Consider the following 12750-nt stretch of genomic DNA (forward strand, 5'->3'; position numbering starts at 1 on the left):
TAAAGTATCTATCTATCTATCTATCTATCTATCTATCTATCTATCTATCTATCTATCTATCTATCTATCTATCTATCTATCTATCTATCTATCGCCTCACTGGGACTGTCAAGTCAAATGTTTTTCATTCTTTTAATTTTCTTTTTCTGTGTTCAGACATAATGTGCTTATAAATATATTTCTTTATCTATGTATAAATTTATTTATTTAAAGAGCTTCTGCAAAAAGCCAAATTTCTTATCTATCTATCTATCTGTTATATAGTGCATCTATCTATCTATCTATCTATCTATCTATCTATCTATCTATCTATCTATCTATCTATTGTATAGTGCATCTATCTATCTATTTTATATACAGTAATCCCTCACTTATCGCGGGAGATAGGTTCCAAGGCCGACCGCGATAACTGAATTTCCGCGAAGTAGGGACACTATTTAATTATTTAACGTGTATTTGGACGTTTTTAAACCCTCCCTGTATTGTTTACAACCCACCCTTTACTCTATTAAAAACAGGGACAACTGCTAAGCAATATGAAATCGGTAGATAAGTTTACACTTACTGTATAGCGAAGTACACGTAGCAGCTTGTAGGCGGTCATGACGTCGTCGACCTTGTTGCAAAGATTCCTAAAGCAGATTTCATCCAGACTACTGCCTTATCACGTCCACTTGCAACTCGTTTTGCACCCTGGTTAAAGGACACTGCGGCCGTAGATCTTATATGCTTTTCCTCCTTTTTAAATAAAAAGAATCGATGTCCTGCAGCGGTGTAGCTGTTCCCTTCCTTCAACATATCCAAAACTTTTACCTTTTCTGCAATCATTTGCATCTTCTGTTGGTGCTTGGACACGGCCCCTGAAGCATTAGCACGTTAATGATGAATGAGTGAGATGAGACTTCCTGGTTAATGCAACACTCCGTCGCTGAGCCAATCAGCAGCACACAGGAACTTAACTGCATGCTCTGATTGGGTAGCTTCTCAGCCATCCGCCAATAGCATCTCTTGTATGAAATCAACTGGGCAAACCAACTGAGAAAGCAGAAACCCGCGAAGCAGCGAAAAATCCGCGTTATGAATTTAGATATGCTTACATATAAAATCCGAAAAGTTGTGAATCCGCGAAAAGTAAACCGCGAAGTAGTGAGGGATTACTGTAGTGCATCTATCTATCTATGGTATAGTGACTTTCCTATCTATCTATTTTATATAGTGCATCTATCTATCTTTCTATCATTTCTAGAATCTAGATTGTAGAATCTGCTATCCTCAACCAACATGTGCTTTTTAACTCTTAAGTGGTGCAGTGCCTGCCTTAGTCTGTGGAGTTGTTTGATAATAAAAAAGTAATACAAAGCAATCCATAAAACAAAGCTGCTTAGAATGAAGTCACCTGTCTAGTATTGGCATCACAAGTGCACACTCCAGTCTAATTAATGCACTGTACAGCCTGTGCTTGCCTTCTTCTAAGCTGCCAAGTCCCCAACTAAACTGATCATCAGATTTTTCTGTACAGAATGACTTAAACCATTGTATCCCTAATTTTGTCTTGGTAGGCCACGTGGCTGTGTGTTTTGCATCAAATCAGCTTCTTAGGCAAGCCGCTGTTTCCCAGTTTCAGTATTTTGGGGTCAATGTAGAAACTACAAAACTACTTTTGGTCAGTTTATATTAGAATGGAGCAAGCATTTACATATGTTATACAGGAATAATTTCGTGATTTTTAAAATTGTTTTGATTTTTTTTTGTGAGATTCCCATCATTTTCATTCTAGGTGTTCTGGTTATTTAAACCAATTATTTTCTACTGAGTATATTGGTGGGTCGGCTGCTGATGAAGTTGCAGCAATTCATCATCAGTGTCATTTGCCCAGGTGTCTGCTCTGCTCATCATTAATTGTCATTCAAATTTAAACACAGTCTAACTTTGGCAAGGCCATTAATCATGCAGTTTTTATAATATTACAATGCCCTTCCCTTTACAAAGCCAAGAAAGATAACATAAATCCCCTAAAATATTCTGTATTTATAATAAACTAGCCTGCGGTGGGTTGGCACCCTGCCCGGGATTGGTTCCTACCTTGTGCCCTGTGTTGGCTCGGATTGGCTCCAGCAGCCCCCCGTGACCCTGTGTACGGATTCAGTGGGTTGGAAAATGGATGGATAATAAACTAGCTGTATTCACCCTGGAAACTTCCTAAGACAATGGGCCTTGGTTATAGTGCTAGTGTATCAGGAGCACCACGCAAATAACAGTACTTTTCTGTATATAATATTTGTTTTTCTTTTATTGTTACCCCAGGGATTAATATCATTAGTTCCCTGGAGCTCCTTACTCTTGAACATGATATGTACAGTCGCACTTGAGTAAAACATTCCGGCCGTATATCAATGCCTACTTTTTCTAGTGACTTTATATTTGCTAATTATTGTATTCTTTATAAATTTATAAATTATGTGAATTTCCCCTTGGGATTAATAAAGTATCTGTCTATCTCTATCTATTCTTTTGAATGTGGTGTGATTGCTTGGATTAGAGCTTGCTTGTGCCGGGGCTCCTGAAGTGCGGGTGGAGTGTTGGACAGCATTGGGTGACGTTGTTGTGTGCATCTCGAGTGCCTTTTTATATCCGGTTACAGTGACATGCATGTCCAGCCGAGTGTAATGAAGTTGCATGGGGCAGGTGATGAGCACTCGGTTTAGAGAAGGATGCACGCCATTTCTGGAGGAGAGCAAGCCTTAGGAAGAGAAGGTGAAGGTAGGAGCTTGAAAACATTACTAGTAGCCTGACCAGGTAAAAGAGATACTTACAGAAATAATTGCTGGAATTAAAGGAATACTCCACCCAATTGGTAATCAGTAGGAATAATGGGAATTTTGGGTATATTTATCATTTTTATCCTACAGCAGATACTGTTAAAGTGGCAGTTTCAGTCAAATTTGAATGTGTAGTCCTTTGATCTGTAATCTAATACTGTAACAAAGTTTTGGAGGGTTTGTATCAAAAGCAACATACAACAACAACATTTATTCATATACGAGTTATTTTAACTTATCATATACAGCATTGAAGTTTACAGGCTGCACATTTACATATCCCATGGAACAAACTCAATGTTACAAGCATTATACAGAAAAGAACAGGTGAAAAGAAATAATATTTTGAACTACTAGGATGCTTTGCCCCCTGCTTGCTTCGCTCACCAACACCCAGGCCTGCGCTACGTGTTAAGCCTCTTTGCAGTTCTGCCACTCGCGTATGGGGATGCGGATTTACAATTTAAACAGATTTTTATTTTCATGGGAATTGTTACATATGCATCAACGTGATGTATAACTGCCCATGATTGAATTTCGTTTCCTTCTCTCTATTAAATAAAACAACTTTTTCGAATGTGTGGCTCTGAGATTTGTTAATTGTCTTTGCAAAAGCTATTCTAACAGGAAACTGTTAACATTTTAATATGAATGGCATATCAAGATCTCCTTTGTTGTTTAATGTTATCCATAGAAGATGTACTACATTACATTTCTTGGATACATCCTTCTTTCTACGGTAATTTGTGAGGAGGAAGATCAGATGGTGTTAACAGTTGTAGATATTCTACAGGATATTGAAAGCTGATGTTTTCATCTTCTGCACGATCACAACCAACTGTTTCAGCAGAGTCTATTGATGCGCATTTAACCAATCTGCTGTGTAACTGATCGACATTTTTGGACGCATTTAACAAATTTGCCATGTAACCGACCGACATTTTTGGCGTTAATTCGTTTGACTTCCTCGTTTCTCGGTACTAGGATTGCCTGTGTACTCATTTTTTCTGTTGATAACCCTTCGTGATGAAATTCTTCAATAAGATTTGGAAATAATACGTTTTCTTTAATTGGGAACTTAAAATGTAAAAATGTATAAGAGCTGAGAGCGCAGGAACTGACTGGCAAAAGCATTCACACAAATGAGAGGTGAGAGGACTGTGGTCTTGTTTGAAAATGGTTGATAGGAGGGCGTGACTTGAAAAAAAAAAAGCATGGCAATATTCTCGTCTCGCGGGCCTTGAAAAAATCTTTTCCAAAAAGTCTGGTCTCCGTTGAAAAGATTTTTTTTTTTTAAATAATAGAGAGAAATAGTCCACTCTCAGTTAAAGAATTCACCGTAAGTGTATGGAAACTTCTGACTGCAACTGTACGTCAATCAGTTTAGTGTTGTGTTGTGTTTACACATCAAAATGAAGTAATAAATACAGAGAATGAACAATGGTGATGGTTTTGGCCAAGATTGTGTAGCTTAAAGGATAAGTTCGGTATTTGTCCAAGTCAGAGTTATTTTTCCACAAACCTGGATTCTACCCTAGCCAGTCGCAGATTTGCTGGTCTCCGTCGTTAAGTAAGTGTGACTTCTCTGACTGGCTAAGATTATATAAATGAAGGCTATAACTGAGAATCGCTGTTACAAAGTTGGCTACTGTGACACACTGGTGGGCTCACCGCAGCGACAGGCAGCAGGTAATTGTCTCACTTGGCCTTACCGCTGACAGTCCCCACTCCTGCGGGAAGTGTGTCTGACAAAAGCATTCATACGAATGAGAAGTGAGAGGACCGTGGTTTTGTTTGAAAATGTTTGAGAGGAGGGCAGGACTTGACAAAATTTCAAGGCAAAAGTCTCGTCTCGTCGAAGGATTTTTTTTATATACTAGCAAGATGTACAATGTCCACCCACTTTGTTTTGTCCATGGGGAATGCCTTTAGTGAGCTAGGCAAGCATTTAAAATGATTAAGGTTTGCCGTCACTCCAGGCTTATGTATACAGGGCTTGAAGGGGGCCGATACACTGTGCTGGCAGTTTCTTCTTTGTGAATAGCAGTGTGGCACTGCTGCATAAATGCTATCTGATTTGCTTTTGGCTCTTCGCCGTCCTCAATGTAAACCCAGTTACTGCACAAGCAGGCTTAATATGGTGGTGGAGTGGGAAAAAAAATCAAGCAGATTGGGCAGACGGTTGTAAAGAAGACCTCTGGGGGGGCGGGCGTGGTCTGCTGTTGTCGTTTCTAGGGGTTGTCCTGGAGAAAGGATGCCAAGATAAATTGGAGAAAGTTTGCGAAAGACAAGAAGAAAAAAAAAAGAACAATCAAAGGTTTTCAACAGCAGCTGCTAAAACAGGTCCAAAACAGCAAATGTCGACTATCCACAGCCAGAGAAAGGATTTCCTCATCCGGTTATGGAGGATGGCCACCTCGAAGACTTTGCCAGCCGACCCACTCTGAAATAGAAATGGATGGGACAGTCAGGAGAAATTAACGTGGGCGAGCTAAGAGTGATCCTTGCTTAACTGGGGTAGCGCGTTTGGAGAATGAGGAAAAAGGACTAATCTTAAATATAAATGTCTACGCGTGGAAGTGTGTGTGTGTCTGTTCAGCCCGGAAGTGAGAGGTGGAGTCGGGCTAAAGGCTCCACCGCCGAGGATATGCAAGCGAGGCCAGCACGTCTGCAAAACGAAGCATCCGAAGAGTCACTCGCTTAGCGGCTAATACAGATGCGAGGTGAGCACATCGGCAAAACAAAACCTCCGAAGAAAGACAGTCGCTTAGCTGCTAATAACACAAGCAAGGCGAGCACGTTGGCAAAATGAATCTAGGAGAGAGACGCCCAGAGTAGTACCTTTCAATTACATTTCAATTTTTTTTTTTTTTTGACAATTTCAATAGTTAATAGGACCCCGGGCTTTTTACAGCACGGGCTTACACAGCTAGTATTATCGTAAGTGTCTGAAAACTACCTGGACTTTGGGGTTTGTCTGGGGTGAAGGGTTGTCTTTCTTTTAAGTTATTCACATACTGTATTTGTTGGGGTGTGTGGGAGGGAGGCGCATTCACGAATTTGGGTGCCGTCATTTATGTTTTTATAAGATTGATATAATCCAGTTAGTTTCACCTTGCCTGGTTCTCACAGTGGGCGGCACGGTGGCGCAGTGGGTAGCGCTGCTGCCTCGCAGTTGGGAGACCTGGGGACCTGGGTTCACTTCCCGGGTCCTCCCTGCGTGGAGTTTGCATGTTCTCCCCGTGTCTGCCTGGGTTTCCTCCGGGCGCTCCGGTTTCCTCCCACAGTCCAAAGACATGCAGGTTAGGTGGATTGGCGATTCTAAATTGGCCCTAGTGTGTGCTTGGTGTGTGGGTGTGTTTGTGTGTGTCCTGCGGTGGGTTGGCACCCTGCCCATGATTGGTTCCTGCCTTGTGCCCTGTGTTGGCTGGGATTGGCTCCAGCAAACCCCCGTGACCCTGTGTTCGGATTCAGCGGGTTGGATAATGGATGGATTGATGGATGGTTCTCACAGTAGTTTTATTCATATTATGTAAGTTATATTAGTTGACCTATCAGTACCGCTGGAAGAGGTCTGAGGGCGATTTGAGATTGATCTGCTATCCAACCTGGTGGTGACGTATAGCGAAATTGGCTGGGAAAGGTCGAAGCACAGCATGGTCTAACCTCCAAGGGGGACATGTTAGTTCTCTGCAATACGCCGTGGATATTGCCACCAAGCTGCGTAACCAAAACCCCCAAACTTTCCTGATCTTAGAAGTTAAAGTATATAAGAACACCTTACAATCCAATAGAATTTGTATTTATTTTAGACCTCATCTTGAGGAGTAAGAAGACACCGACATAACAGGGAGTCCTGGGTGTACCCAAGAATGGTACTTGCTCACCCCGTCTTCTTTGACTTTCCCCTAACCTTTCTTCACATCTCATTTTTTATGCCGCTCACCACCTTGTCTTTTTTTCCTGTGCAGTGCAGCTGCTCCTCTCTGCTCACTGCCTGGCCAAGCTTGTTGTTCTGATAGTGATGTTCATGTGCATGAATTGCATGATCTGCACGATCACAGCTGAGGTGAAAAAATGGTGCCCTGTCTAAGAATAACCAATCACTACATCACTATTTCCTACATCCATCCATCCATCCATTATCCAACCCACTATATCCTAACTACAGGGTCACGGGGGGTCTGCTGGAGCCAATCCCAGCCAACACAGGGCGCAAGACAGGAAACAAACCCTGGGCAGGGCGTCAGCCCACCGCAGGGTGCGCACACACACACCAAGCACACACTAAGGACAATTTAGGATTGCCAATGCACCTAACCTGCATGTCTTTGGACTGTGGGAGGAAACCCACGCAGACACGGGGAGAACATGCAAACTCCACACAGGGAGGACCCGGGAAGTGAACCCAGGTCTCCTAACTGTGAGGCAGCAGCGCTACCCACTGCACCACCATGCCGCCCCTATTTCCAACAAACATTGAGGAAAAAAAATAAATAAATAAAAAACACAAGTTTTTTTCTTCTTCAATGTCACCAATTTCAATCAAATCAGTCAAAGCATTTTTTGGGGTATTTAGTTTTTCTATTAGGGGGGATTACTCCAAAATATTGATATATTGAAATGTCCTTTCTTAGCAGATACTTATTGGCCTAGATATGTCACCCTGCCAGCTTTGCTTTTTATATACACAAACCCAATTTCAAAAAAGTTGGGACGTTATGTGAAATGTTAAACAGAATGCAGTGATTTCAAAATCTCATAAACCGATATCCTATTCACAATAGAACACATATCAGATGTTTAAACTGAGAACATGTGCCATTTTAAGAACAGGAGAAGGTCATTTTGAATTTGATGGCAGCACCACATCTCAAAAAAGTTGGGACAGGGCCACGTTTACCACTGTGTAGTATCCCCACTTCTTTTAACAACGGTCTGTAAACGTCTGAGAACTAAGGAGACCAATTGCTGGAAGAGGAAAGTTGTCCCAATCTAGCTACTCAACAGTACTGGGGCTGCTTTCTTGTATTTTGCATTTCATGGTGTGCTAAATGCTTTCAATTGGTGAAAGGTCTGGACTGCAGCCATGCTACGTACGTAGCTACATAGTCATGCTGATGGAATAGATGCAGCATGCAGTTTAGCACTGTTGTGCTGAAATAGGCAAGGCCTTCCCTGAAAAAGATGTTGTCAGGATGGGAGCAAATGTTTCTCTAAACCCTGTATATGCATGACAGCATTGATGGTGCTCTTGCAGATGTGCAAGCTGCCAGTTCCATAGACACTAATGCACCCCCATGCCTTCAGAGTTGCAGGCTTTTGAACTGAGCGCTGATAACAAGCTGGATGGTCCTTCTCCTCTTTAGTCTGTAGGATGAGGCATCCATGTTTTCCAAAAAGAATTTAAAATTTCGATTCATCTGACCACAGAACAGTTTTCCACTTTGCATTTTAAATGAACTTTGGCCCAGAGAAGATGGTGGTGTTTCTGGGTCATGTGCACATAATGTCTTCTTCTTTGCACAATAGAGCTTTAACCTGCATTTGTGGACGGCTTGGTTAACTGTGTTCACAGACATTGTTCCTGAGCCTATGCAGTGATTCCCATGACAGAATCAAGCCTGTTTGCATGCATTGCACTGCCGCTTCAGGGCCCGAGGATCGCGGGGATTCAATATTGATTTTCGGCCTGGTCCTTTGCGCAGAGACATTTCTCCAGATTCTCTGAATCTTTTGATATTATGTGCTGTAGATGATGAGATATCGAAAGTCTTGGCAATTTTACCTTGAGGAACATTATTCTGAAATTGTTCCATAATTTGTAGACATAGTCTTTTGCACATTGGTGAACCTCTGCCCATCTTTACTTCTGCGAGACTCTGCCTCTCTAAGATGCTCTTTTTATACCCAATCATGTTACTGATCTGTTACCAATTAACCAAATTAGTTGGAAAATGTTCTTTTCTTTTTAGTACTACTTACTTTTTCAGCCTTTTGTTGCCTCTGTCCCAAATTTTTTTGAGACATGTTGCTGCTATCAAATTCAAATTGAGGTAATATTTTTCATGAAATAGTAAAATGTCTTACTTTCAACATTTATTATGTTTTCTATGTTCTATTGTGAATAAAATATGGGTTTATGAAACTTGCAAATCATTCCATTCTGTTTTTATTTACATTTTACACAGCACCCCAACTTTTTTAGAATTTGGGTTGTGTGTATATATATATTGTATTGGACAAGTGATGAGCAGTGCCTGGTTGTCTCCACACATACCTCAGTGCAAGACACATGACAGCCTGCATGGAGTTTGCTAAAAGACACCTGAAGGACTCTGAGATGGTGAGAAATAAGATTCTCTGGTCTGATGAGACCAAGATAGAACTTTTTGGCCTTAATTCTAAGCGGTATGTGTGGAGACAACCAGGCACTGCTCATTGCTTGTCCAATACAGTCCCCACAGTGAAGCATGGCGGTGGCAGCATCATGCTGTGGGGGTGTTTTTCAGCTGCAGGGACACGACGACTGGTTGCAATCAAAGGAAAGATGAATGCGGCCAAGTACAGGGATATCCTGGACAAAAACCTTCTCCAGAGTGCTAAGAACCTCGAACTGGGCCGAAGGTTTACCTTCCAACAAGACAATGACCCTAAGCACACAGCTAAAATAACGAAGGAGTGGCTTCACAACAACTCTGTGACTGTTCTTGAATGGCCCAGCCAGAGCCCTGACTTAAACCCAATTGAGCATCTCTGGAGAGACCTAAAAATGGCTGTCCACCAACGTTTACCATCCAACCTGACAGAACTGGAGAGGATCTGCAAGGAGGAATGGCAGAGGATCCCCAAATCCAGGTGTGAAAAACTTGTTGCATCTTTCCCAAGAAGACTCATGGCTGTATTAGCTCAAAAGGGTGCTTCTGCTAAATACTGAGCAAAGGGTCTGAATACTTAGGACCATGTGATATTTCAGTTTTTCTTTTTTAATAAATCTGCAACAATTTCAAAAATTCTTTTTTTTGTCTGTCAATATGGGGTGCTGTGTGTACATTAATGAGGAAAAAAATTAATTTAAATGATTTTAGCAAATGGCTGCAATATAACAAAGAGTGAAAAATTGAAGGGGGTCTGAATACTTTCCGTACCCACTGTATATATATATATATATATATATATATATATATATATACACACACATATACACAGTAGGGGGCTTCGCTCCCTGCTCTCTTCACTCGCCAATCCATACCCCACACCAGCCACTTTGCGTCTCTGCCGCTCACGTATGCGGATTTCACTTTCACCAAACAACAAATCTTTTAATTCTCGCGGATACGCCTCTTCATTGGGAAGACACACTACATTTCCCTGATTGCAACACGGATTAGACGATCTACAAGTCTCCGACTTAAAGTTTAAATCTGAACAATATATTCGATCTCTTTTCGCTGTTCCGTTATTTCACAGAGTAATAATTTCCATTTGTTTGCGCTAATACGATCTTTACTATCATTTTTTTTTAAACTTTCAAATTTTAGTACTTTCATTATCTCTAACCTGCTCTGCATGTGTATCGCGCCAACGTTTTTGAATTCTTTACGACATTTTACTTTGTCATCTACTCTTTGTATTTTATTTCCAGTCCCGGGCGTGGTTATATCTCTTGGCACAAAATCTCGTCTCACAGGACGTGAAAGTATCTCTCTGAAAAAGTCACGTCTCTTTTTATTATAATAGATGTATATTTTATTGTATTTATTTTTATTTTATATATTTTCTTTTTCCATTGTTTGCCATTGTACAGCATGGGTCACCATTATCTTCTATTATATCATACATTTTTGTCTGTCAGTTTATATAAAAACATGAGATTAAACTTTTTTTTATGGCCATCACTGCAAGCTACATGGGGTAAGTAACATACAGTACTGTATATAAAAATATTATCCTCACAGGTGGTGCAGTGGTAGTGCTGCTGCTTTGCAGTAAGGAGACTGTGGAAGATTGTGGGTTCGCTTCCCGGTTCCTCCCTGTGTGGATAGCGCTTTGAGTACTGAGAAAAGCGCTATATAAATGTAATGAATTATTATTATTAGGTTGGAATATTCCTTTAAGGCTGAGTGTAGAGCTCACTAACAAGCTCCTGATTTGAGGGAACAGAAATGAATGATTTGAGTTATTTGTAGAAATAGTTTCTTTTTCTTTTTGAAGGATTGTGCAGAAGTGAAATATAATAAATGCTATTAGATTTTTATTTTTTTATATTAATATGACTTTTTGAATATTTTTTAAACTATGCACAGTACTGAAAGTTCTTTAGTTGTGGATCAGTTCCAGCAGTGATGGCCATGGAAATGTTTAAACATTTTTTGTAAATGGACAATTATTGTATAATAAACACTTTTGTAGTTGGAACATTACCCAGTGGCGTGTGTGTTTTTCACTCTGACTCATTGGTCTTCGGTTATGTCTACTGGATGACGCGTATTCTTTGATACGGTTGAGGACTCCCTCATCACAGATACTTTTGGCTCTGTCTAATGCACTTCTCTCTTTTTCTCCACTTAGGAAGACTATGATCGTCTGAGGCCTTTATCATATCCAATGACGGATGTCTTTCTCATCTGCTTCTCTGTGGTCAACCCAGCCTCGTTTCAGAATGTGAAAGAAGAATGGGTGCCAGAGCTCAAAGAGTATGCTCCAAGTGTCCCGTTTCTACTCATAGGAACCCAGGTACAGTAGGGTGGGAAAGTGGGTGGTCTCTGAGTAAAGAAGAAGCTTTCATAAAATCTGTGGGTGGAGTTCTCCTCCATCATAATATATAAAACTGTATATTAATAAAAGTCAGTCCAATAGTTATCAGACTAGTGACTATGGTGTGGGCTGTGAGAAACACCAGTCTGAGTCACACGAGATGCATTGATTTTTTTTACTGTAAGTTGACACAGGAATGAAAAGACACTTAGATTAGATGTGAAAAACTTTATTAATCCCAGGGGGAAATTCTGATGCATACAGTAGCAGAAACATAAAAAGAACCAGGAGTGCGCTTCCCTCGACTTTCTCGTATACCGAGATAGAGGAAAAGGTCATCACAACCACTTCCAGTTGCCCAATATTTCTCAAATATCATATCTGTTTCTCATCATAACTAACTGATAATATCGATACACAATCATTTATCTCTATTTATAATCAAACTTTATAATTAAATGATATTTTCGCACTTAGGGAGGTCAAAAACGGTGGTGGAATTTTTTCATGATTACATATGCATTACCTCGATTACATGCAAAAGTAAAAAGTGTTATAGTCGCCTAAAAACACAGAAAAAGTGTTAGTATTATATAATACTAGGGGGCTCTGCCCTCTGCTCGCTTCGCTCGTCCACCCCTGGGTTTGGTTTACCGGATATACAATTTAAAGAGATTGTTAGTTTCATGGGAATTGTTACAGTACATATGCATTATTTTCACTTTTATTTTAAAACTTTTGTAAAAACAATAATTTATTTCTGGCCCTGGGCATGGTAACATCTCTTTCTCGCAGGACGTATAACGCTACTCACGTTGTGAAGGGGGTGCAGCCGACGCAAGCTAAGGAGATGCCGTTGGATCATCTGCTGTCTTTCTGCTGCTGGCGAGCTGCCTCTTCTGCTTGTCTTGCTGCCCGATCATTTCAAAGTCTGTGCAGCAGCTGTCCTTTTGCCACTTTGCATCTCTTGTCGCTCACGTTGTGAAGGGGGTGGGGGGGTGGCGAGGGTTAGGTTGGCTGCACGCACGCTAAGGAGAAGCGGTCGGATCATCTGCTGGCTTTCTGCTGCTGGCGAGGTGCGTATTTTGCTCATCTCTTGTCGTTGTTTTAAGACCTGGGAGCACAAGAAGCATGTCTGCCAACAGCAATCCAACAACAGCTAGGTTAGATGTCC

General features: G+C 40.9%; 1 protein-coding gene across 2 annotated transcripts in view; it reads left to right on the forward strand.

The window, feature by feature from the left end:
• Nucleotides 1-12750, forward strand: part of rhoq (ras homolog family member Q) — a 119591-nt gene that overhangs the window by 77121 nt on the left and 29720 nt on the right. For both annotated transcript variants that reach the window (XM_051919637.1, XM_028820911.2), the window contains exon 3: nt 11391-11555. In XM_051919637.1, the coding sequence (XP_051775597.1) occupies nt 11391-11555 (165 nt within the window). The remainder of the gene's footprint in view (nt 1-11390; nt 11556-12750) is intronic.

The sequence above is a fragment of the Erpetoichthys calabaricus genome, chromosome 15 (assembly GCF_900747795.2).
Source record: "Erpetoichthys calabaricus chromosome 15, fErpCal1.3, whole genome shotgun sequence".
NCBI lineage: Eukaryota > Metazoa > Chordata > Cladistia > Polypteriformes > Polypteridae > Erpetoichthys > Erpetoichthys calabaricus.